This window comes from Capra hircus, chromosome 8, assembly GCF_001704415.2.
Source record: "Capra hircus breed San Clemente chromosome 8, ASM170441v1, whole genome shotgun sequence".
Taxonomy (NCBI): domain Eukaryota; kingdom Metazoa; phylum Chordata; class Mammalia; order Artiodactyla; family Bovidae; genus Capra; species Capra hircus.
In genome coordinates, this window is record NC_030815.1 from 63,823,310 (window position 1) to 63,848,841 (window position 25,532).

At 39.3% G+C, this 25,532-nt stretch overlaps 1 protein-coding gene across 2 annotated transcripts in view; it reads left to right on the forward strand.

The window, feature by feature from the left end:
* The window catches only part of TGFBR1 (transforming growth factor beta receptor 1), a 70,156-nt gene extending 64,132 nt beyond the window's left edge, over nt 1–6,024 (forward strand). For both annotated transcript variants that reach the window (XM_018052233.1, XM_018052234.1), the window contains exon 9: nt 1,747–6,024. In XM_018052233.1, coding sequence (XP_017907722.1) covers nt 1,747–1,872 — 126 coding nt within the window. In that variant the 3' untranslated portion in view covers nt 1,873–6,024. The remainder of the gene's footprint in view (nt 1–1,746) is intronic.

Sequence of the window (25,532 nt, forward strand, 5' to 3'; positions counted from 1 at the left end):
TTCACCTGTGATCTCTCTTGCCTCTTCTGTGGTGACTGCCTTTCTGAATCCCATGTCTTCACGTTTCTTGGTTTGCTCATTTATCCCCCTCTTCCAGCTCTTTGCTCAGATGTTACCTTGTCAGTGAGACGTTACCTGCCAGTCTATTTAAAATAGCACTTTTCCCCCCCTGGCATATTTTATCTCCTTCCCTAAATGATGTTTCTCCTCAGCACTTAGCACGGACAGTCCATGCATCCTGCTTATTTATTATATGCTCTAGCCCTCTATAACGCAAGCTTTATGAGAGCAGAGATGTCGTCTGTTAGCTCGCTGCTGTGTCTGTTAGTGTATCCTACCAGATGCATGTAGGATGGTATCTGGATTATGGCACTCAGTTTGCTGGATGATTTTATGCATGTCCTGAACCCTTGGTCATTTTTACCTGAAAACAAATGTTCATTTCTAGGAAATTTTCCTCAAGTATTCCCTCCCATTTTCCGTTCTTTTTCTTCAACTCTGGTTATGAATGTAGACATCCTGAACAGGCATTCTGATTTTCTTGTGTTTTCCTTCCTATTACCCATCTCTTTGTTTTCTTTTCTCTACTTTCTGGGAAAGGAATCCGCCTATATCTTTTGGTCTTATTATTATTATTCAGGTTTATCTTGTGGTTCTATAAAACTTTCCCCAAACCAAACAAAACCCCAAATAAGTATTGATAAGTCCAGTATCAGTAATCTCTTTGAAGATATTAATGATGGATTGTTGATATTGTCTTCTATACACCTTTTGGTTTTTCCAAGGTGTTTTTTTCTGTGTCAGTTTCTGCATTTCATATTACTTTCCTGAAATGTTTGATCAAGCTCATGCTCTGTATAAAAGCAGCACTGAAAGCTGATAGGAAGCTTTGTGCACATGAATGGAGCTTATCTGCCACTGCAGTCTAAGGGTGAAGTAACTGGATTGCTTCCTTGGGGAACCACTGATGTCTCTCTTTAGGCTTTTCTTCTTGGGCTGAAGACTCTTCTGGTCTCTTACCTGGAGGACTATGTAAAGTCACTGGCCATGTTCTGGGGAGAAAGTTTACTGTCTTAGCATTTAGTGTGTTGTCAGTGTGGAATTTTGCCCTTATTTCCCCAAGACGGGAATCTGTTCTGCTCTCTCAGATTGAAACCTCGTCTTCTGTTTGGATGGGGTGGGATGGTCACCCAGCTGTGTGAAGTTGGGGCAGGGCAGGTATCTGGGTTTCCATCTTCTTTGGCTGATTCTATTTTTACCCTGAACTTCACCCCAGGGATACAGGATATAAGTTAATTCCTCAGTTTTGGGGGCCATTTCAAGTGAGTCAGGTTCTCTTTGCTTTGCACAGCTCTGTTTGAGGATTTAGGTTTCTCAGGCTGCCAAGTAAATCCTCCTTTGTCCATCTGCTTTCCAGCTGCTGGCACCAGTATCCTGCTGATGGGAATTTAGGTCATCTTTACTCATTTGCTATTATAAATAATGCTGAAACAGAAATACTTGTATGTCGTTTAAAAAGAAAATTTACAGGTAGATGAGATGGCTGGATGGCATCACCGACTCAATGGATGTGAGTTTGAGTGAACTCCAGGAGATGGTGATGGACAGGGAGGCCTGGCGTGCTGCAATTCATGGGGTTGCAGAGAGTCGGACACGACTGAGCAACTGAACTGAACTGAAAGATTATTATCCAGGTCGTTGAAACGTGGTGCATGCATTAATGATCTTTCTTTTCTTTTCTTGTAGGCCTTGAGAGTAATGGCTAAAATTATGAGAGAATGTTGGTATGCCAATGGAGCAGCTAGGCTTACAGCTTTGCGGATTAAGAAAACATTGTCACAACTCAGTCAGCAGGAAGGCATCAAAATGTAAATTCTGTGGCTTTGCCTGAACTCTACTTCTTCTTCAGATCTGCTCCTGGGTTTTAATTTGGGAGGTCAGTTGTTCTACCTCACTGAGAGGGAACAGAAGGATATTGCTTCCTTTTATGACGATGTAACAAGGTGAACTAAAACATCCCAGGATTTCTTCAGACCCAGGAAACCGCCATGTGGGGTCCTTTCTGTGCACTATGAACACTTCTTTCCCAGGACAGTTACAAAATGTTGTGTAGTCTACCTTTATTTTTTATTAACACAGAACTTGTTTTTTTAAATGATTGCTGGTCTTAACTTTAGGTAACTGCTGTGCTGAAGATCATCTTTAAGGGTAAAGGAGCTGGATGGCTGAGTTATATGAAACATTTCTTATTTTTAAAGAAAGTGATTTCTCCTGGTTAGTACATTCTCAGAGGATTCTGAACCACTAAAGAGTTTCTTTGATTTAGACTTTGAATGTACTGTTCTATAATTTTCAGGATCTTAAAACTAACACCTATAAACTCTTGAGTCTAAAAATGACCTCATATAGTAGTGAGGAACATAATTTATGCAATTGTATTTTGTATATTATTGTTCTTTCACATATTCAGAACATTACATGCCTTCAAAATGGGATTGTACTATACCAGTAAGTGCCACTTCTGTGTCTTTCTAATGGAAATGAGTAGAATTGCTTAAAGTCTCTCTGTGTGTTAAAACTGTCATGTTTTAATTCAAAAGTTTATTTACCTGGATAACCCAGACTTACTCTGTTTTGTTTTCTGGAAGAGTTTTTCTGGTATGTTCTTTGGTATTCCATTTTGAAAATGCCTTTCTCCTACCAAAATGCGCTTAAACCACTAAAGAAATGAAATGGCATTAATTGGTAAATGGTAATCATGGTCATAATTAAGTATTCTCATCCAGTTTTTGCATTTTAATTGTATTGTCTAAGTACACTTTAAAAAAATCAAGTGGCACTCTTGATGCTTATAGTACTTTAATAACTTAAAATCTGTAGCATACAGACAAATTTTTCTAAAAGGGAAAATTTGTCTAGCTGCTTGTGAAAAGTGTGGCATTCTGTAAGCCATTTTTTTCTTTATCTGATCAAAGACAGTGTTATTTTTTTAAGAAATGAATTACGTTTAAAATTAGAATATGGTTAATGTTAAATAGGCTTTTTTCTAGGAAGGTAAAGGTAGTTGATAATTTGAATAGTAACAGGTATTTGAGAGTCACATCGTTGTGTAGGAGTCACTGTTCTGTGGACTTTGTCTTCGTAGCTAAGGTTAGAGTCAGTGTGGTTTTGAGGTCGCACTACACTTTGAGGAAGGCAGCTTCTAATTCAGTCTTTCCTTCTCTGTGCAGATATTGCAACTGCCTAATTTATATGGCTATGGAGTGAATTTGGTGCACCCTCAATATCTGGGAAAGTGATAGCTAAGGCATATTCCAAGGATAGATTCTCCATTTACAGATGTTTATGGTGAAATTAAGTGTTTAAAGCAAATCTGTCATGGCCTTCTCACATTAAGGTGAAAGTAGCTTATAATAACTGGTTTTACTTCCAGTGCTAAAAGTCTTTGCAGGATTTTTACAGTTTTTCAAAGTCCTCTTTATCACTGTGATCTTAATCTGAGGGAGGAAAGTCTATCATAGCTGTGAGGCAAGAAGTCCTTATAGAGCTATCAATTTCCTGATGAAAGGGTCAGAATAATTACCTTTACAGTATTTTGGTCAGTAAGAGATAGTGGCCATTTATGCTGATTGAGCTGCATTCTGATAACGTCTTATTTCTTATAAATAGAATAAATTTTAAAGACTATTTGGTCTTAAAGCCAAAGTAATTTTAGAATGAATTTAGTGTCAATTTCACGTGTTTAAAAACAACATGGGGAAAATATTGTTTAGAGGTTAATATTTTGAGTCCAAATTTGAGTTTTTTCTGTAGTTACCATGATTTCATCAAAGCAAATGAGTGAGTTTGAGAGGTTTGTTTTATAATTGTGTTACGTTTCCTGTTTAATAATCTCTAGCTCTATGATCAGGTACTTTTACTTTTCTTTTTTTTTTTGGCCATTTACAAGCCTACCAGATCTGCTTTATGAAATCCAGGGGACCAATGCATGTAATCACTAAAACTATTTTTATATAATTTTAAGAACATACCAAAAGTTCTTGTCTGATTTAAAGTTGTGATACATGATTTCTCAGTTTCATATAAGGTAATCAACTTTTGCTGAAGATATTCTTTATTAAGTAAAAAAAAAGACTTACAATTTTACTGTTCAGCCTAAATGGATAAAATCTACTTTTGATGAATCAGGGAACTTTTTAAAAGTTGGAATTTAGTTCTAAATTGGGTTTACATGTTACACTAGCTGATTCCTTTTTTTCTTTCCCCCCTGACTAATGATGGTTTGACAAACCCCAATTGGCTAGTATTGAAATGAAAGTAACTGAAAATATTTATGGATCATGATTGCTGTGGCTGTTCCTGCAGAAAAATTTGACTGGATATATTTAAAAACACAAGCCTTTGTGTTTATACTATCTTCAGATGCTCACTTTCCAAGGTTCAACTTGGCTAAAGTATACCTTCAGGCAGATTGTCTGTCAGTACCCCCAGAGGAACGGGGATGAGGGGTGCATACGGCTTACTGGGGTGTAGACATCCCTGGTCTTTTCTTCACACCCTTAGCTCGCTCTCTCCCAAACTGCCTTCCTGCTGGTCCTGCCTCTGAGTGGGCTGGCAGCAAGGGGTAGCTCTGGCAGTGGGAGCGATGCCAGAAGCAATGGCCAGTTGTATCTTCCATAGGACAGGGTGAGGTCCAAAGAGCTGAGCCTGTGGTTATGCTGTAATGATAGTGCTCAGGAAGTGCCTTGAGTCAGGATACAGTGCCATGGTCAGCAAGAACTCCAAATTTCTATTCTGAAAAGACTTCAGTGGTCACTTGGCCATTCTGCTGCTCATGCCTGAGTTACCTTTGTTCCCCCTCTACCTTAAAGAACTGTCACATACAGAGTATTTTGTTAAACAAGATGGCGAAGTGCTAATTAAAACTCAAAACAACATGAGGATCCCATTAGACATGTCATATCAAGAGTTTATTTTTACCCCTCCAATGAAAGAGTGATTGTTAGTAAACTATTTCTTGACCATGGCAGTGTTCTGGCTCCAGATGGTGAGAGTCCAAATAATGGTTCTGTCACAGCTTGGCAGAAAAATGCCAGTTCAGATGTTTTTGAGATTCTAAAAAATAGCTCATGACGTGTCCTGCAGTATCTTGTGTCTGTTTTGGAATGCTGCGATTCCCATGGGCCCTCTCCGGAAATGCTGGACTTCTAGGACATTCTGAGGATTGTCAGTATATTTAAACCTTTAACCCTATTATGCAGTCTTATTTGTAACTGTAAACTTAAAAAAAAGTGGTTAACAACATTCAACCAGTTTCTTAAAAGCTTAAAAAGAACTTCAGTGAATGTTTTTATTTTTAAACAAGATTTGTGAATTGAGTATCATGAACTGTGTTCTGATATCCCTTTTTCACATTGTGCCAATGGAATGGGGTGTTTGATATTTCTTTATATGTCAAGGAGATGCTTCAAAACGTCAATTGCTTTAAACTTAAATTACCTCTCAAGAGACCAAGGTACATTTACCTCATTGTATATATGATGTTTAATATTTGTCAGAGCATCCTCCGGGTTTGCAGTTTTATTTCTATAAAGTATGAGTATTATGTTGCGAAATTACTCAAATGGTACTGTATTGTTTATATTTGTACCCCAAATAACATCTATACTTTGTTTTCTGTATTTTATTGTATTTGTGCAAATTCTTTTGGCTTTATCACTGTAATCTCTGCCCCTTTAAGATGTGTACAGAAAATGTCCATATAAACTTTCACTTACGTTGGATGATTTTGAGAAACCTGTAAAGAGGTGAGGAAAACAAAAACTGCAGTTCCCCATAAGTTTTTTAAAATTGTATACTGTATTTGTAGTAATATTCTAAATGAACTGTAAATAGGAGGTAGAAGAATAATGCTATGTCAAGTCCTAACACTACAGTAGAAAAATGGAAGCAATGCAAATAAATTACTTTTTTTTCCCAAGTGCTAGTGGCTTAATTTAAAATAAAGGGTGTATATTGGAGAGAGTCCTGCTATTATGAAATGTAACTGATAGAAATACAGACTAGAATCTTTGGATGACTGCTCGGTACAAGTTACAGTATTAGAGTGTGTTTGAGACTTGCCCACCTGTCCAAGGGTGCATCTTTCTGTGTAGAAGCTTCTTTCCACATGCTTGTGGGTGGCTAATCTGTTGGTGGACACGAAGTGACATGTCTACACGTGAACTGCTTTGTCTCTGGCTCAGCAATCTGCTAAGTTTGTGTTAAAGTTTTTCAATGATTTCCAAAGAAAATTTAAAGTATTTTCATCTTCTTTCCAAATTTTTCCTAAATTAAGGATTGTGAGAAATAATTTGTAGAAATGAGTTTTTTGTTTTTGAGTTTGTTTGAACAGTTAGTCTCCTGAGAGTGAGAACCTGACTGATAAGAGAACTGAGGAAGCAGTGATAGAGAGGGGAGATGGCATCCCCAAGCCCACAACATACTCTGGGTGAGGTTTTGCAGATTGGATTGTTCTTGCATTAAAGACTAGTCACCTCAATTCAGAGACCAGATTTAGCGATTTTATTTTTCTTCATAATAAAGGCAGAAGTAGAGCTTTTTCCAGAAGAAAGTGAGATTACTTTTAAAACATCATAGATTCAGAGAAAACAGAACTAGCTTTGTCTTTTCATCACCTCTTCAGCCCTTGGGGTTTTCTGATTTGGAGAAAGTGATACTACCTATATGGTCCAATGGACAGATCCTGCAACTCTGTGCTTTATTTCATAATTGAGAACTTAGAAAACATTGGAGCTATTCTGAAAAGTGAGTAGAAAAATTTGATGTTATAAGAGCGAGGGATCAGTCATGTATGACTTTTAAGGGTTAGAAAATATTCAATTAAATAATATTAAATCATTGTGAAAAAGTTCTTAATGTGAGATGGAAAAAAAGAAACTTAAGATGACTACTTTCTTTCCTAATACAAAAGAACAGAATTATAATAGGACATTGGCAACTTAAGTATTTCAAAGAGAAAGGAAACAAAGGCTGTCGAGAATGATAGGATTTGGATACAACTAAACCAGCTCTCAAAAATAAAGGTGGGGAAAAAAAGCAGCACACATGAAAAAATGAAATTAAGATCATTCCTTAACGCCATACACAAAAATAAGCTCAAAATGGATTAAAGACCTGAATGTTAGACTGAACACTATAAAACTCAGAGCAAAACATAGGCAGAACACACTATGACATAAATCACAGCAACGTCTTCAATCCATCTCCTAGAATAACAGAAATAAAAACAAACAAATGGGACCTACTTAAACTCAAAAGCTTTTCCACAGCAAAGGAAACAATAAGCAACACGAAAAGACTACCCACAGATTGGCAGAAAATATTTGTAAGTGATGTTACTGATAAGGGATTAGTCTCCAAAATTTACAAACAGCTTATGACACTTAATAGCATCAAAACAACCCACTCAAAAGGCGGAAGCCCTGAATAGACATGTCTCTCAAGAGGACATACTGATGGACAGCAGGCACATGGAAAGGTGTTCAACACTGTTCCTTATCAGAGAAATGCAAATCAAAGCTACAATGAGAAATCACCTCACCCAGGCAGAATGGCTATCATCAAAAACTCACAAACAACAAATGCTGGAGAGGGTGCAGAGCAAAGAGAGCCCTCCTGTCCCGTTAGTAGGAATGTAAACTGGTGCACGAACTATGGAGAACAGTATGGAGGTTCCTTAAAAAACTAACAATAGAGCTACCATATGACCCTGCAATCCCACTCCTGGGCATATATCCAGAGAAAAACATGACCCCAAAAGATACATGCACCCCAATGTTCACTGCAGCACTGTTTACAACAGCCAAGAGAGGGAGGCCACCTAAACGTCCACTGGACATTCAGGCATGGCGGCTCACTCCGTGTGCCTGGAGAATCCCACAGGCAGAGGAGTCTGGCATCAATGGTCCCCAGGGACACAAAGAGCTGGACACAAATGAAGTCACAGCACACACGCACACGATGTATATTACAATAATAGCACAAGAGAGTGGGTAGGAGATGGAGCTATACTGGAATAAATACTCTGCTTTTCACTGGAATTACACTAGCGTTAATCTGAAGATTGTGGTTAAACTACTGCAGTCCCTAGAACAACCACTAAAACACTCAAAATACAGTTTAAGAAATCTAAACAGCACACTAAAAAAGTTTTAACACAGAAGGCAGCAACGGAAAGATGGAGATGCAAAAACATACGAGACATTTGGAAAACAGTAAAATGGTAGCCATAAATCAAATCAAACCATGCCAATAATTTCATTAAAAATGACTGGACCAAATACTTGACCCAAAAGAAGAAACTGTTACAATGGATTAAAAAAAAAAAGCAAGACTTAACTATATGGTGTCTACAAGAGAAACTTTGGATTCAAAGACAAATAGCACAAAAGTAACTATGAAAAATATACACCATGCCAATAGTAACCATAAGCCAGAGCCAGAATGGATATACTGATGTCAGACAAAGTGGGACTGGAAATAAACTAGAAATAGAGGACACTTCAAATGACAAAGGGTCAGTACGTCAGGGAGATACATTACTCCACCAAACGGGTTCACTCATGTGCACTCAGTAAAGCTAATCTAGTGACAGTAGGTTGTGGTGGAGAAAATTCCAGTGTTTATTCCGAGGCACCCACTGTGGGGACAAGTAAGAATGGTAGCTCATGCCTGAATGACCCAAACTCCCCAATGGATTCTAAGGAGGACAGAGTGAGGGAGAGGGTCACAGGATTATTGATCAGCTCATACACAGTTCTGGTTGGTTAGTGGTGAGCCAACAGGGTGATGTTTGGGGACTCTCCATCATCACCTTTCTGCTTCCAAACTGTCTGGCGCCTACATGCTGTGGTCAGCATGTAGTTAACTTCCTCCAACTAGTTGTTGTGAAAGTGAAAGTCACTCAGTCATGTCCGACTCTGCAACCCCTTTGGAATTCTTCAGGCCAGAATACTGGAGTGGGTAGCTGTCCCCTTCTCTAGAGGATCTTCCCAACCCAGGCATTGAACCCAGGTCTCCCACACTGCAGGCAGATTCTTTACCAGCTGAGCCACAGGGGAAGCCCAAGAATACTGGAGTGGGTTGCCTATCCCTTTTCCAGTGGGTCTTCCCGACCCAGGAATCAAACCAGGGTCTCCTGCTTTGCAGGAGGATTCTTTACCAACTGAACTATCAGGAAGTCCTAGATATTAATGTACCTAAATAGCTGCACCTAAAAACAAATATGTGGAGAAAAAAGTGACAGAATTGAAAGGAGAAATGGATAATTCACCAATAACATTTGGAGATTAATACCACATTCTCAATAACTCATAGAACTTGAAAAAAAGCAAAAAAGAAAATGTCATCGCCCAACCTGTCCTGACATTTGTAGATCAACCACCACAGCAAAACATACATTCGTTTCAACTCCACACGGAACATTCTCCAGGGAAAGACCACATGCTGTCTTGCTCTAGGTGAGTGTGAGTGATCACACCATGGTGATTATCTGAGTCGTGAAGATCTTTTTTGTACAGTTCTTCTGTGTATTCTTGCCACCTCTTCTTAATATCTTCTAATTCTGTTAGGTCCATACCGTTTCTGTCCTTTATTGAGCCCATCTTTGCAGGAAGAACATGCAAAGACACATATTAATCAAACTCACAAAAATTAAAGACAAAAATATTAAAGGCAATAAGAGAAAAAAAATCAACAAATAATGTACAAGAGAATCCTCATAAGGCTATCAGCTGACCTTTCAGCGAAAACTCTGCAGGCCAGATATGAGTGGCACACTATATTTAAAGTGATGAAAGGGAGAAATATTACAACCAAGGATACTCCACTCAGCAAGGCTCTCATTCAGATTTGACAGAGAAAGCAAAAGCTTTACAGACAAACCAAAGCTAAGAGAATTCAGCACCACCAGACCAGTTTCACAACAAATCCTAAAGGTGGGATTGTTCTTCCCAACAGAAGGTTGGAAAACTTCTCTAGGTGGAAAAGAAAAGGCCACAACTAGAAACAGACAAAAAAATTACAAATGAGAAAGCTCACCACGAAAAGCAAACATAAAGATAGGAAATCATCCACACACAAATATATTAAAACCAGCAATTCTGAGGACAGTACAAATGCAGAATACTGGAAACACATTGTAAATTACGAAATCAGCAACTTAAAACCAATTCTGTAGATACATAGACTTCTATATCAAAACCTCATGGGAACCACAAACCAAAAATCTACAATAGATACACACACACACACACACACACACACACACACACACACACACACACACAAATGCAATCCAAATACAACAAGATAAATGTCAAATCATAAGAGAACAGAATAAGAGAAGAAAAAAGATCTATAAACACAACAAAATGACAATAAGAACATACATATAAATATTGCCTTAAATATAAGTAGATTAAATTTTCCAACCAAAAGACAGAGACTGGCTGAATGGATACAAAAACAAGACCCACATATATGCTACCTATAAGAGACCCACTTCAGATCTAGGGACACATACAGACTGAAAGGGGAAGGGACAAAGGTATTCCACGCAAATGGAAATCTAAAGAAAGCTGAAGTACCAACACTCATGTCAGACAAAATAGACTTTAAAATAAACATTGTTATTAGAGACAAAGAAGGACACTACATAATGATCAAAGGGTCAATCCACGAAAAAGATGTAACAAGTGTAAGTATATATGCACTCAAAGGAGCACCTCAATATTTAAGGCAAATTATAACATCTATAAAAGGAGAAATAGTAACACAGTAATAAAGAGGGACTTTTAACACTTCACATTCATGAATGAACAGAGCATCCGGAGAGAAAGTCAATATGGAAACACAGGCTTTAGATAACATAGTAGATTTAAACTTAATTGATATTTATAGAACATTCCATCTGAAATCAGCAGAATACAATTTCTCCTCAAGTGCACAGAGAACATTCTCCAGGATTGATCACATCTTGGGCCAGAAATCAAGCCTTGATAAATTTAAGAAAATTGAAGTCATACAAAGCATCTTTCCAAACACAGTGATATGAGATTAGAAATCAATAGCACACACAAAATGTAACTAACAACATGTGGATGCTAAATAATGTGTTGCTAACAACCAATGGATCACTGCAGAAATCAAAGAGGAAATAAAAAAAGATACCTAAAGCCAAATGAAAACAAAAGCAGGACGATCCAAAACCTGTGGGACTCAGCAAAAGCAGTTCTAAGAGGGAAGCTTATAGCAATACAATGTTACCTCATGAAACAAGAAAAATCTCAAATAAACAGCCTAGCCTTACACCTAAAGCAACCAGAGAAAGAAGAACAAACAAAACCCCAAATTAGTAGAAGGAAAGAAATCATAAAGATCACAGCAAAAATAAAAGAGATAAAAAACAATAAAAATATCAGTGAAACTAAAAGTTGGTTCTTTGAAAAGATAAATGAAATGGATAAACCTTTAGCCAGACTCATTAAGAAAAAGAGGGTACAAATCAATAGAATTAGAATTGAAAAAGAAGTTACAATGGACACCACAGAAATACAAACAAGCATAAGAGACTACTACAAGCAACTAGATGCCAATACAGTGGACAACTTAGAAATTGACAAATTCTTAGAAAGCTACGATCTCTCAAGACTGAACCAAGAAGAAACAGAAAATATGAACAGATCAATCGCAAGTACCGAAATTAAAACTGATTTTAAAACTTCCATCAAAGAAAAATCCGGGACCAGAGGGCTTCACAGAAAAGTTCTATTAAACATTTAGAGACTATGTAACAACTATCCTTTGGAGAAGGCAATGGCACCCTACTCCAGTACTCTTGCCTGGAAAATCCCATGGATGGAGGAGCCTGGTGGGCTGCAGTCCATGGGGTTGCAAAGCAGACACGACTGAGCGACTTTACTTTCACTTTTCACTTTCATGCATTGGAGAAGGAAATGGCAACCCACTCCAGTGTTCTTGCCTGGAGAATCCCAGGGACGGGGGAGCCTGGTGGGCTGCCGTCTATGGGGTCGCACAGAGTCGGACATGACTGAAGTGACTTAGCAGCAGCAGCAACAACTATCCTTATGAAGCTATTCCAAAAAAAAAAAAACTATGAAAACTTATGAACCTATTTCAAAAGCAGAGGAAGGAACACTTCCAAACCCACTCTATGAGGCCACCATCACTCTGATACCAAAACCAGACAAAGTTCCCTCAAAAAAAGAAAATTACTGATGAACATAGACACAAAAATATTCAACAAAATACTAGCAAACTGAATCCAACAATATATTAAAGGGATCATGCACCATGATCAAGTGGGATTTATCCCATGGATGAATGGATTTTTCAATACCTGCAAATCAATCAATGTGATACACTACACCAACAAACCAAAGAATAAAAATGATATGATCATTTCAACAGATGCAGAAAAAACTTTTCACAAAATTCAGCACCCACTTCCATAAAAAACTCTCAAGAAAATCGGCATAAAGGGAACATAGCTCAATATGTTGTTCAGTTGCAAACACCTCAACATAATAAAGGCCATATATGACAAACCTACAGCTGATATTATACTCTATGGTGAAAAGCTGAAAGCATTTCCTCTGAGATCAGGAACAAGACAAGGATGCACGCTCTTGCCACTTTTATTCAACATAGTTTTGGAAGTACTAGGCACAACAATCAGAGAAGAAAAAGAAATAAAAGGAATCCAAACTGGAAAGGAAGAAGCAAAACTGTCACTATTTGCAGATGATGTGATACTATACATAGAAAATCCTAAAGATGCTGTAAGAAAACTATCAGAGCTCATCCATGAATTTGGTAAAGTTGCAAGATAAAAAACTAATCCATGGAAATCTCTTGCATTTCTATACGACAACGAAAGATCAGAAACAGAAATTATGTAAACAATCCCATTGACCATCACAACAAAAAGAATAAAATACCTAGGAATAAAACTATAGGCAGGCAAAAGATCTGTACTCTGAAAACGATATGACAATGAAAAGACAATTCAAAATCTATGGGCTGCAGCAAAAGCAGTTCTAAGAGAGAAGTAAATAACAATACAACCTTATCTTAGGAAAGAAGAAAAGTCTCAAATAAACAAATCAGCTTTACACCTAAAGAAACCAGAGAAAGAAAAAACCAAACCCAAAGTTAGTAGAAGAAAATAAAGATCAGAGTAGAAACAAATGCAAATAGAGAAAGAAAACAACAGAAAAGATCAATGAAACTAAAAGCTGGTTCTTTGAAAAGGCAAACAAATTTCATAAACTTTTAGCCAGACTCAGTGCTCAAATTAATAAAATCAGAAATGAAAAAGAAATTACAACTGACACCACAGAAATACAAAGGCTGTTAAGAGACTACTAAGAGAGCTATATACCAATAAAATGGACAACCTAGAAAAAATGGACAAATTCTTAGAAGGTACAACCTTCCAAGGGTAAACCAGGAATAAATGGAAAATATGAACAGATCAATCACAAGTAATGAAGTTGAAACACTGATTTAAAAACTTCCAACAAACAAAAGTCCAGGACCAGATGGCTTCATAGGAAAATTGTATCAAATATTTAGGGAAGAGTTACACCTATTGTTCTGAAACTCTTTCAAAAAAGTTCAGAGAAAGGAACACTCCCTACCTCACCCTATGAGGCCACCATTACCCTGATACCCAAACCAAGCAAGATGATACAAAAAAGAAAATTATTAGCCAGCATCACTGATGAACACAGATGCAAAAATACTCAAAAAGATACTAGCAAACCCTGAATCCAACAATATTAATGCATTAGAGTTCCAGAAAAACATCTATTTCTGCTTTACTGACTATGCCAAAGCCTTTGACTCTGTGGATTACAATAAACTGTGGAAAATTCCGAAAGAGATGGGAATACCAGACCACCTGACCTGCCTCTTGAGAAATCTGTATGCAGGTCAAGAAGCAACAGTTAGAACTGGACATGGAACAACAGACTGGTTCCAAATAGGAAAAGGAGTATGTCAAGGCTGTATACTGTCACCCTGCTTATTTAACTTCTATGCAGAGTACATCATGAGAAACGCTGGACTGGAAGAAACACAAGCTGGAATCAAGATTGCTGGGAGAAATATCAATGACCTCAGATATGCAGATGACACCACCCTTATGGCAGAAAGTGAAGAGGAGCTAAAAAGCCTCTTGATGAAAGTGAAAGAGGAGAGTGAGAAAGTTGGCTTAAAGCTCAACATTCAGAAAACGAAGATCATGACATCCAGTCCCATCACTTCATGGGAAATAGATGTGGAAACAGTGGAAACAGTGTCAGACTTTATTTTTGGGGGCTCCAAAATCACTGCAGATGGTGACTGCAGCCATGAAATTAAAAGACACTTACTCCTTGGAAGAAAAGTTATGACCAACCTAGACAGTATATTCAAAAGCAGAGACATTACTTTGCCGACTAAGGTCCATCTAGTCAAGGCTATGGTTTTTCCTGTGGTCATGTATGGATGTGAGGGTTGGACTGTGAAGAAGGCTGAGCACCGAAGAATTGATGCTTTTGAACTGTGGTGTTGGAGAAGACTCTTGAGAGTCCCTTGGACTGCAAGGAGATCCAACCAGTCCATTCTGAAGGAGATCAACCCTGGGATTTCTTTGGAAGGAATGATGCTAAAGCTGAAACTCCAGTACTTTGGCCACCTCATGAGAAGAGTTGACTCGCTGGAAAAGACTCCGATGCTGGGAGGGATTGGGGCAGGAGAAGAGGACGACCAAGGATGAGATGGCTGGATGGCACCACGGACTCGATGGACGTGAGTCTGAGTAAACTCTGGGAGATGGTGATGGACAGGGAGGCCTGGTGTGCTGCGATTCATGGGGTTGCAAAGAGTCGGACACAACTGAACAACTGAACTGAACTGAAAAGGATCATATACCACATTCAAGTGGGATTTATCCTGGAGATACATGATTTTTCAATAAATGCAAATCAATCAGTGTGATATACCACATTAACAAACAGAAGAACAAAAACCATATGAACATATGATCATCTCAATAGATGCAGAAGCAGCTTTTGGCAAAATTCAGCACTGATTTAGGATAAAAACTCTGCAAAAAGTGAGCACAGAGGGAACTTACCTCAACATAATAAAGACCATATATGAGAAACCCACGGCTAACATCATTATCAGTGACGAAAAGCTGAAAGCAGTCCCTCTAAGATCAGGAACAAGCAAGGATGTCCACTTTCACTGCTTTTATTCAATACAGTTTTGGAAGTCCTAGTCATGGCAAACAGACGAAGAAATTAAAGGAATCCAAATTGGAAAATTAAAATTGTCACAGTTTGCAGAAGACAAGACACTATACATAGAAAATCCTAAAGATGCTATCAGAAAACTATTAGAGTTCTATAAATTTTGTGAAGTTGCAGGTCACAAAATTAATACACAGAAATCTCTCACATTCCTACACAGTAACAATGAAAGATCATAAAAGGAAATTAAAAAGAAATAATCTTACTTAACCATTATATCAAAAATAAATAAATTTTAAAAATACCCAGGAATAAAGCTACCCGAGGAGGCAAAAGACCTATACTCTGAAAACTATAAGATGCTGGATGAAAGAAATTAAAGATAACACAAACAGATGGAATGATATACCATGTTCTTGGATTGGAAAAATAGATATTATCAAAATGACCATACTACCCAAGGCAATCTACAGATTCGGTGCAATCTGTATCAAGTTATCAATGACATTTTTCACAGAACTTGAACAAAAAATTTTACAATTTGTATGGAAACACAACCCCACCACCCCAAATAGTCAAAGCAGTCCTGAGGAAGAAAAATGGAGCTGGAGTAATCATGCTCCCTGACTTCAGACTATACTACAAAGCTATAGGAATTAAAACAGAAATAAAGATCAATGGAACAGGACAGAATGTCCAGAAATAAACCCATGCATCTATGGTCAATTAATCTATGATGAAGATGGCAAGACCACACAGTGGAGAAAAGACAGTATCTTCAATAAGTGGTAATGCAAAAACTGGACAGCTACATGTAAAAGAATGAAATTAGAACATTTTCTTAACACTATACACAAAAATATACTCAAAACAGGTTAAATATCTAAATGTAAGGCTGGACATTATAAACTTAGAGGAAAACATAGGCAGAACACTCTTTGACATAAATCTCAGCAAGATCTTTTTCGGTTCACCTCCTAGAATAATGAAAATAAAAATGAACAAATAGTAGCTACTTAAACTGAAAAGCTTCTGCACAGCAAATGAAACCTAAACAAACTGAAAAGAATGGAATAAGATATTTGCAAATGAACAGTCAACAGGGATTAATCTCCAAAATAAACAGCTCACACAGCTATATGTAAAAATAAAAAAAAAAAAACAGAAAAATGAGCATAAGATCTAAATAGATATTTCTCCAAAGAAGACATACAGATGGTCAAAATATACATGAAAAGGTGCCTCTACATCACTAGAGAAATGCAAATCAAAACCGCAATAAAGTATTACATCTCACCAGTCAGAATGGCCATCATCAAAAAGTCTATAAACAATAAATGTTGGAGAAGGTGTGGAGAAAAGAGAAACCTCCTACACTATTGGTGGGAAGGCAAATTGGTTAAACCTCTGTGGAAAACAGTGTAGAGGTTCCTTGAAAAATGTTATCTGGAAAAAAAAAAAAACATAATTCTAAAAGACACATGCATCCCGATGTTCACTGCAGCATTATTTACAATAACCAAAACATGGAAGCAATCTAAATGTCCATGAACAGATGCCTGGAAAAAGAAGACGTGGTACGTATATGCAACGGAGTATTATTCAGCCATCAGTTCAGTCGCTCAGTCATGTCTGACTCTTTGCGGCCCCATGAATCGCATAAGAAAGCAAAATAATACCATTGGCAGCAACACTGATGGACCTAAAGATTATCATACCAAGTGAAGTCAGTCGAAGACAAACATGATATTGCAGCAGAGCAGGACGAGCACAGTCCTTAGCAGGCAACAGCCACTGCTGTGCCTCCTTACGCTGCTCACTGTAACTGGGCAGCAGGTCTTGCTCAGCCACTGCTCAGGGCCTCAGTGGGCCCTGCCCACTAGCAAGCATCAATGAGGAGCCAGTGGGAAGTAATTCAGTCAAGGGTCGATGGCGTGGGGGTCATCAGGTAGAGAATGGGGCAAGAGGTAGATTCAGGCCTTCTCCTGGAGACCCTCCAGCTTACTCAGCCCTGGGCCAGCGGGTGAGCTGGAGGGCCCAGGGGACGGACTGGGGACTACGTCCTCGAGGGCTCCCGAGTCCTTACTAAGGCCCTCCACTAGCCATGGCCCAGGCCTTGTGGTGGCGGTGGACCTCTCACCCATCCCTGTCTCTGCAACCTAACAGCAATGGCTGTCTGGGTCACAATCTGTGACCTGAGGAGGCTGAGGGTCAGCTGGGCTGCGTGCACGGCTCCCTCAGGGATGACAGCTGGGCAGGATGTGGGAACCTGGCTCTGAAGGAGCTGCCAGCTGAGATCTGCCTCCTCTTAGCCAGGCCTGGGACCTTGGAGGGTGAAAGCTGTGCCTTGGGACTTTGCTTTTTCCCGTCAGGACGGAGAACATTTATCCGGTAGAGATTTATAGGAACATTGTTACTTGACCACGACTGGACCTCAAGAACAAAGGATCTGACAGCAAGAAGTCTGCAACAACTAACCATGTCCATCTCTCACCTTTCGCTTTTAAGGGACTTGACGAGGGCATTCAGTAACCAACTTTGGGGTTCCCAGGGGATGAGCCACCCATCTCCTTGCATGAATCTGTAATAAATCCTTCTCTGTTCCAAACTATAATGTTTAGTACTGACGGGTCTCACTGTGCAGTTGACCACATGGACGTGCGATTTCAGTAACAGTATAATTCATAGGTGGAATCTAATTTAAAAACATGATACAAATTAACTTATTTATAAAACAGAAACAGACTTACAGATTTTGAAAGCAAATTTATGCTTACCAAAGGGGGAACATGGTGGTGGAACACAAATTAGGAGTTTGTGTACACATTACTATATCTGAAACAGATAACCAACCAGACCCACTGCTGCATAGCACAGGGAACTCTACTCATTATTCTGTAATAACGCATCTGGGAGAAGAACCGGGAAAAAAATGAACATACCTATATGCATTACTGAATTGCTTTGCTGTACACCTGAAATACAACATTGTAAATCAACTATACTGCAATGGAATTTTTAAAACTTACTATTAAAAATGAACCAAAGATTGAGCAAAAAAGTTTGCAAATCATATATGTGATAAAAGAGAATTCCTGCAACTCAAGACAAATGATCCAATTTTTAAAGTCTTTAAAAATCTGATATTTCCCCAAGATACATGAATGGCTAATAAACAACTTATGACTATCAATAAAATTAATACCATAATAAACAACCACTCCACACTAGAATGACTATAATAGTTTTTTTAAAAAAGACAACGTAGGTGTTGGTGAGGATCAGAAACTAGAATCTTAATACTTAATACATTGCATGAGTGAGTGCTCAGGCATGTCCAATCTTTGCAATCCCATGGACCATGGCCTGCCAGTCTCCTCTATCCATGAAATTTTCCAAGCAAGAATACTGGAGTGGGTTGCCATTTCCTACACCAGGGGATCTTCCTATCCCAGACATTGAACCTGTGTCTCTTGCATCTTAATATTAATACACTGACAGAATGTAAAATGGTACACAGTCCCTTTGGAAAAGTTTCATTTTTGAAGAACAGTTCCTTCAAAAGTTAAATATAGATGGATGAGATAAGGATCAAGATAGAGTAAAATGATGTAAAGCTCACCTTCCCCCATGAACACATCAAAAATACATCAACATATATAACGTTTTTCAGGGAAATCTACCTAAAAACTGGCAGAAAACTACATGATCAAGGCTTAAGGAGATTCCCAAAGTAACGGGGTAGGACAAGGAAAAAAGCACTGGGTTGGGACCAAGGCTTCTGAAAGGAGTCTAAGAGGAAAAGAAAGACTGCACAGGCAGACTCTTGTTCTGAGGAGTGAGTGGGTGGAGCCAGAGTCAGGGTATCTTAGGCCTGGGGTCCTACACAGAGGAGACAAGCACCTTTGCTGATAAGAAAACCACTGGGACAGACAGAAAGGTTGGAAATCCTAGACTCTCCTTGCTAGGAGTGCAGATGCTGGCTTGCCGAAAGACAGGACAAACAGAGTCCCGCCCTAGTGGTTGCTGCCTCTCTGCATTCCCCAGCCTGAGTTGTGCAAAAACCCTTGCCCTACTCACTCCACACATAACTTAGCAGAGTATCTAGGGTGACCAGGTCCTGGGAAAATACTTTATCTAGTGACACAGAGGTGGCCTGGGATGTGGTCCAGGAGGGGAGGTGGTGGCCACTGTAGTCACTCTAACAGCTCCAGGAAAGCAGTGCTGACTTCCAACAGTGGTGCAAGCCACTTTCTTGCAACCACAATGCCCCAAGCCCTGGTCTCAGCCTAGAGAATGCTCTGGCTCTGCTCACTCCATGATACGACCTTGCACTAAATCTGGGGAAACCACAAAGAGCAAGAGGCATGACTTTGAGCTATGACTGAGCAGAGTCTAAAATACCTACACAGGCAGCACATCCAGCTCTGTAAGCACACGAACGTCACCGAGTTCACTGTTCCCTCCCTTTGGACCAAAGGCCCCAGTGTGGGGAGAAGGGAAAATACTTAAAGAACAGATCCTCCCTTGTTCTGACCCTCAGAGTTTCTATCCCAGCAACTTGGGAGTTGACCCATACCCCTGGCAGGGCTGCAGGAGACGTTGAGCAGAGAAGTCCCACCTCACATCCCGAGCAGGATTTAGCTCCTCCAACACTAGTCACACTCTCTCAAAGTGACAGTGGCCAGCAGATCCTGGCCAGGAAAGATGTGACTGGTGTCCACATCGAATCAAGACTTCACACCACTGACACCAGCACATGCTGTCTACATAGGGATATTCCCATATGAAAACACTCAGACCACAATAAATGTTTCACCTGAATTCAGAGACACAGAGAAAAGAGAATGAAAAGGCAGAGGAACTACTCCCAATAGAAAGAGCAAGGGAAAACCCTGGAAAACAGGGATAATCAATCTACCAGACACTTGAGTATAAAACAATTAGTAATAAAAATGCTAACTGAATTAAGAATATTTATAAAAACACAGGTCATTTTAATGAGGAACTAGAAACTACAAAGACAACCTAATCAAAAATAGGTTATTCAGTTTCTGACATAAAAGCACTCTAGAAGCAATGAGGAGCTGACTCCATGACACAGAAGAATGCACAAGGCATTTTTAGGAAGAAAGAAGAAAGGGAAATCACCCAATTACAACAGAAGATACACAAGTGGGGAAAAAATGAGAGCAACGAGATTTATGGGGTAATATAAAATGTGCCAACATATGCTTAACAGGCGTTCCAGAAGGAGAAGAGAGAGAAAGAGAGAAGGGGATGTAAAACTATTTGAAGAAATTTTGACTGAAAACTTTCCAAACCTAAAGAAGGAAACAGATATGCAGGTCTAAGCAGCACAGAAGGTAACAAATAAGATGAACCCAAACAGGTCCAAGACATATCATAATTAAAACGGCAAAAGTTAAAGAGAGGATTCTGAAGGCAGCAAGGGATAAACAGAGTTAATTACAAGGGAACCTCCATAAGGCTATCAGCTGATTTCTCTGTAGAAATTTACAGGCCAGAAGGGGATGGTATGATACATTTAAACTCCTAAAAAGAAAAAACCTGCAACCTAGGATATGCTATCCAGCAGCATCATCATTTAGACTAGAAGGGAAGACAAAGAATTTATCAGACAAGCAAAAAACTAAAGACTTCAGCAACAGGACTGGGGAAACACTCTTGGAGGGCACCAACAAAACCTTGGGTGCACCAGGACCCAGGAGAAAGGAGCAGTGACCCCACAAGAGACTGACCCAGACTTGCCTGTGAGTGTCCAGGAGTCTCAGGCATGATGTGGGTCAGCGGTGGCCTGCTGCAGGGTCAGGGCACTGAGGGCAGCAGTGCCTGCGTGGGACACTTTGAAGGACGAAACCCATTATCATTACCTCCACCATAGTTTGGCCTCAAGTCAAACAACAGGGAGGAGGCACAGCCCTGTCTATTAACAGAAAATTGGATTAAAGATTTCCTGAGCATGGCCCCGCCCATCAGAACAAGACTCAGTTTCCCCCTCAGTCAGTTTCTCCCATCAGGAAGCTTCCATAAGCCTCTTATCCTTCTCCATCAGAGGGCAGACAGAATGAAAACCACAATCACAGAAAACTAACCAGTCTGATCACATGGACCACAGCCTTGCCTAACTCAATGAAACTATGAGCCATGCCGTGTGGGGCCACCCAAGATGGCCGGGTCATGGTACACAGTTCTGACAAAATGTGGTCCACTGGAGAAGGGAATGGCAAACCACTTCAGTATTCTTGCTTTGAGAACCCATGAATAGTTTGAAAATGCAAAAAGATAGGACACTGAAAGATGAACTCCCCAGGTCGGTAGGTGCCCAATATGCTACTGGAGATCAGTGGAGAAATAACTCCACAAAGAATGAGACGGAGCCAAAGCAAAAACAACAACCAATTGTGGATGTGACTGCTGATGGAAGTCAAGTCTTAGGCTGTAAAGAGCAATATCGCATAGGAACCTGGAATGTCAGGTCCATGAATCAAGGCAAATTGGAAGTGGTCAAACAGGAGATGGCAAGAGTGAACATCGACACTTTAGGAGTCAGGGAACTAAAATGGACTGAAATGGCTGAATTTAACTCAGATGACCATTATATCTACTACTGTGGGCAAGAATCTCTTAGAAAAAATGGAGTATCCATCACAGTAAACAAGAGAGTCCGAAATGCAGTACTTGGATGTAATCTCAAAAACAACACAATTATCTCTGTTATTTCCAAGGCAAACCATTCAATATCACAGTAAATCCAATCTTTTTGTCCTATCTTTTTGCATTTTCAAACTATTCATGGGTTCTCAAAGCAAGAATACTGAAATGGTTTGCCATCAGGGCTATGCCCTGATCAGTAATGCTGAAGAAGCTGAAGTTGGACAGTTCTATGAAGACCTACAAGACCTTCTAGAACTAACACCCAAAAAAAGATGTCCCTTTCATCATAGGGGACTGAAACGCAAAAGTAGAAAGTCAAGAGATACCTTGATTTCAGTATTCTTACAGGCAAATATGGAGAGAATATCCTAGGTTGCCAGGAGTAACAGGCAAATTTTGCCTTGGACTACAAAATGAAGTAGGGCAAACGCTGAGTTTTGCCAAGAAAACACACTGGTCATAGCAAACACCTTCTTCCAACAACACAAGAGAAGACTCTACATGTGGACATCACCAGATGGTCAATACAGAAAATCAGAATGATTATATTCTTCGAAGCCAAAGATGGAGAAGCTCTATACAGTCAGCAAAGACAAGACCAGGAACTGACTGTGGCTCAGATCATGAACTCCTTATTGCAAAATTCAGACTTAAATTGAAGAAAGTAGGGAAAACCACTAGACCATTCAGGAATGACCTAAATCAAAACCCTTATGATTATACAGTGGAAGTGACAAATAGATTCAAGGTATTAGATCTGAGAGTGCCTGAAGAACTATGGATGGAGGTTCGTGACATTGTACAGGAGGCAGTGATCAAGACCATCCCCAAAAAAAGAAATGCAAAAAGGCAAAATGGTTGTCTGAGGAGGCCTTACAAATAGCTGAAAAAAGAAAAGAAGCTAAAAGCAAAGGAGAAAAGGAAAGATATACCCATTTGAATGCAGAGTTCAAATAGCAAGGAGATAAGAAAGCCTTTGTAAATGATCAATGCAAAGAAATAGAGGAAAATAATATAATGGGAAAGACTAGAGATCTCAAGAAAATTAGATACACCAAGGGAATATTTCATGCAAAGACGGGCACAATAAAGGACAGAAATGGTATAGACTTAACAGAAGCAGAAGATATAAGAAGAGGTGGCAAGAATACATGGAAGAACTGTACAAAAAAGATCTTCATTACCCAGGTAACCACGGTGGTGTGATCACTCACCTAGAGCCAAATATCCTGGAATGCAAAGTCAAGCAGGCATTAGGAAGCATCTCTATGAACAAAGCTAGTGGAGGTGATGGAACTCCAGTTGAGCTGTTTCAAATCCTAAAAGATGATGCTGTGCAAGTGCTGCACTCAAGATGCCAGCAAATTTGGAAAACTCAGCAGTGGCCACAGGACTGGAAAAGGTCAGTTTTCATTCCAATCCCAAAGAAAGGCAATGCCAAAGAACATTCAAATTACTGCACAATTGCCCTCATCTCACACATTAGCAAGTAATGCTCAAAGTTCTCCAAGATAGGCTTCAACAGTATGTGAAGCATGAAATTCCAGATGTTCAAGCTGGATTTAAAAAAGGCAGAGGAACCAGAGATCAAATTACCAATATCCGTTGGATCAATGAAAAAGCAAGAGTTCCAGAAAAACTTCTACTTCACTGACTATGCCAAAGCCTCTGACTGTGTGAATCACAACAGACTGTGGAAAATCCTTAAACAGATGGGAATACCGGACCACCTGACCTGCCTCCAGAGAAATCTGTATGCAGGTCAAGAAGCAACAGTCAGAACTGGACATGGAACAACAGACTGGTTCCAGTTGTCACTCTGCTTATTTAAGTTCTATGCAGAGTATATCATGTGAAATGCTGGGCTAGATGAAGCACAAGCTGGTATCAAGATTGCTGAGAAAAATGTCAATAACCTCAGATACGCAGATGACACTGCCCTTATGGCAAAAAGTGAAGAAGAACTGAAGAGCCTCTTGATGAAAAGTGAAAGAGGAGAGTGAAAAAGTTATCTTAAAACAATATTCAGAAAACTAAGATCATGGCATCTGGTCCCATCACTTCATGGGAAATAGATGGGGAAACAATGGAAACAGTGAGAGACTTTATTTTGGGGGGCTCCAAAATCACTGCAGATGGTGACTACAGCCATGAAATGAAAAGATGCTTGCTCCTTGGAAGAAAAACTATGACCAACCTAGACAGCATATTAAAAAGCAGAGACATTACTTTGCCAACAAATGTCCATCTAGTCAAATCTATGGTTTTCCATGTATGGATGTGAGAGTTGGACTTCTCCGACCCTTTGCGACCCCATGGACTGTAGCCTATCAGGCTCCTCTGTCCGTGGGATTCTCCAGGCAAGAATACTGGAGTGGGTTGCCATTTCCTTCTCCAGGAGATCTTCCCAACCCGGGTCACGCGCATTGTAGGCAGACGCTTTACCATCTAAGCCACCAGGGAAACTCCCATTAAGAAAGGTGAGCGCCGAAGAAGTGATGCTTTTGAACTGTGGTGTGGGAGAAGACTCTTGAGAGTCCCTTGGCCTGCAAAGAGATCCAACCAGTCTATCTTAAAGGAAATCATCCTGAATATTCACTGGAAGGACTAATGCTGAAGCTGAAGCTCCAATACTTAGGCCACCTGATATCAAGAACTGACTCACTGGAAAGAACCCTGATGCTGGGAAAGATGGAAGGCAGGAAGAGAAGGGGACGACAGAGGATGAGATGGCATCACTGATTCTATGGACATGAGTTTGAGTAAGCTTTGGGAGTTGGTGATGGACAGGGAAGCCTGGAGTGCTGCAGTCCATGGGGTCACAAAGAGTCGGACATTATTGAGCGACTGAACTGAACTGAAACATACCCTAAAAGAAATCCTGAAGGATATTCTCTAAATGGGAAAGCAAGAACCTTTAGAAAAGGAAAAATCCCAGGAAGAAAGGTCAATATATACTAGGGATTGAAGACCACTTAAATAGCTAGTACACTGATTGAAAAACAAACAAAAAAAATTGAAAAAGCAACTATAACTACAATAAACAGTAAAAGGGTAAATGTGAAGATGTAAAATATGACATTGAATACAATGTTGGGGAGGGCAGTAGAAAATGTAGATCTTTTAGAATGTGTCTGAACTTAAATGACTATCAGTTTGAAGGAGACAGATATAATTATGGGTCAAAATATACGAATCCCATGTTGACCACAAAATCTAAAACCTACAAGAGATACACAAAAACCAAAAAGAAAAGAACTCAAACATATTACAAAAGAAAATCAAACCACCATGGGGAAATAAAAAAAAGGACAAGAGAACAACTGGAAAACAAGAAATAAAATGGCAGTAAGTATATCCCTATAATTTAAGTGCCAATGGACTAAATAAATGCTCAATCAAAAGACATAGGATTGGATTTTAAAAAAGATCCATCAATATGCTATCTACAAGAGACTCAATTCAGGGTTGAAGATATACACAGGTTAAAAGTGAGACAGTGGAAAAAGATATCCAGGCAAATGGAAACAG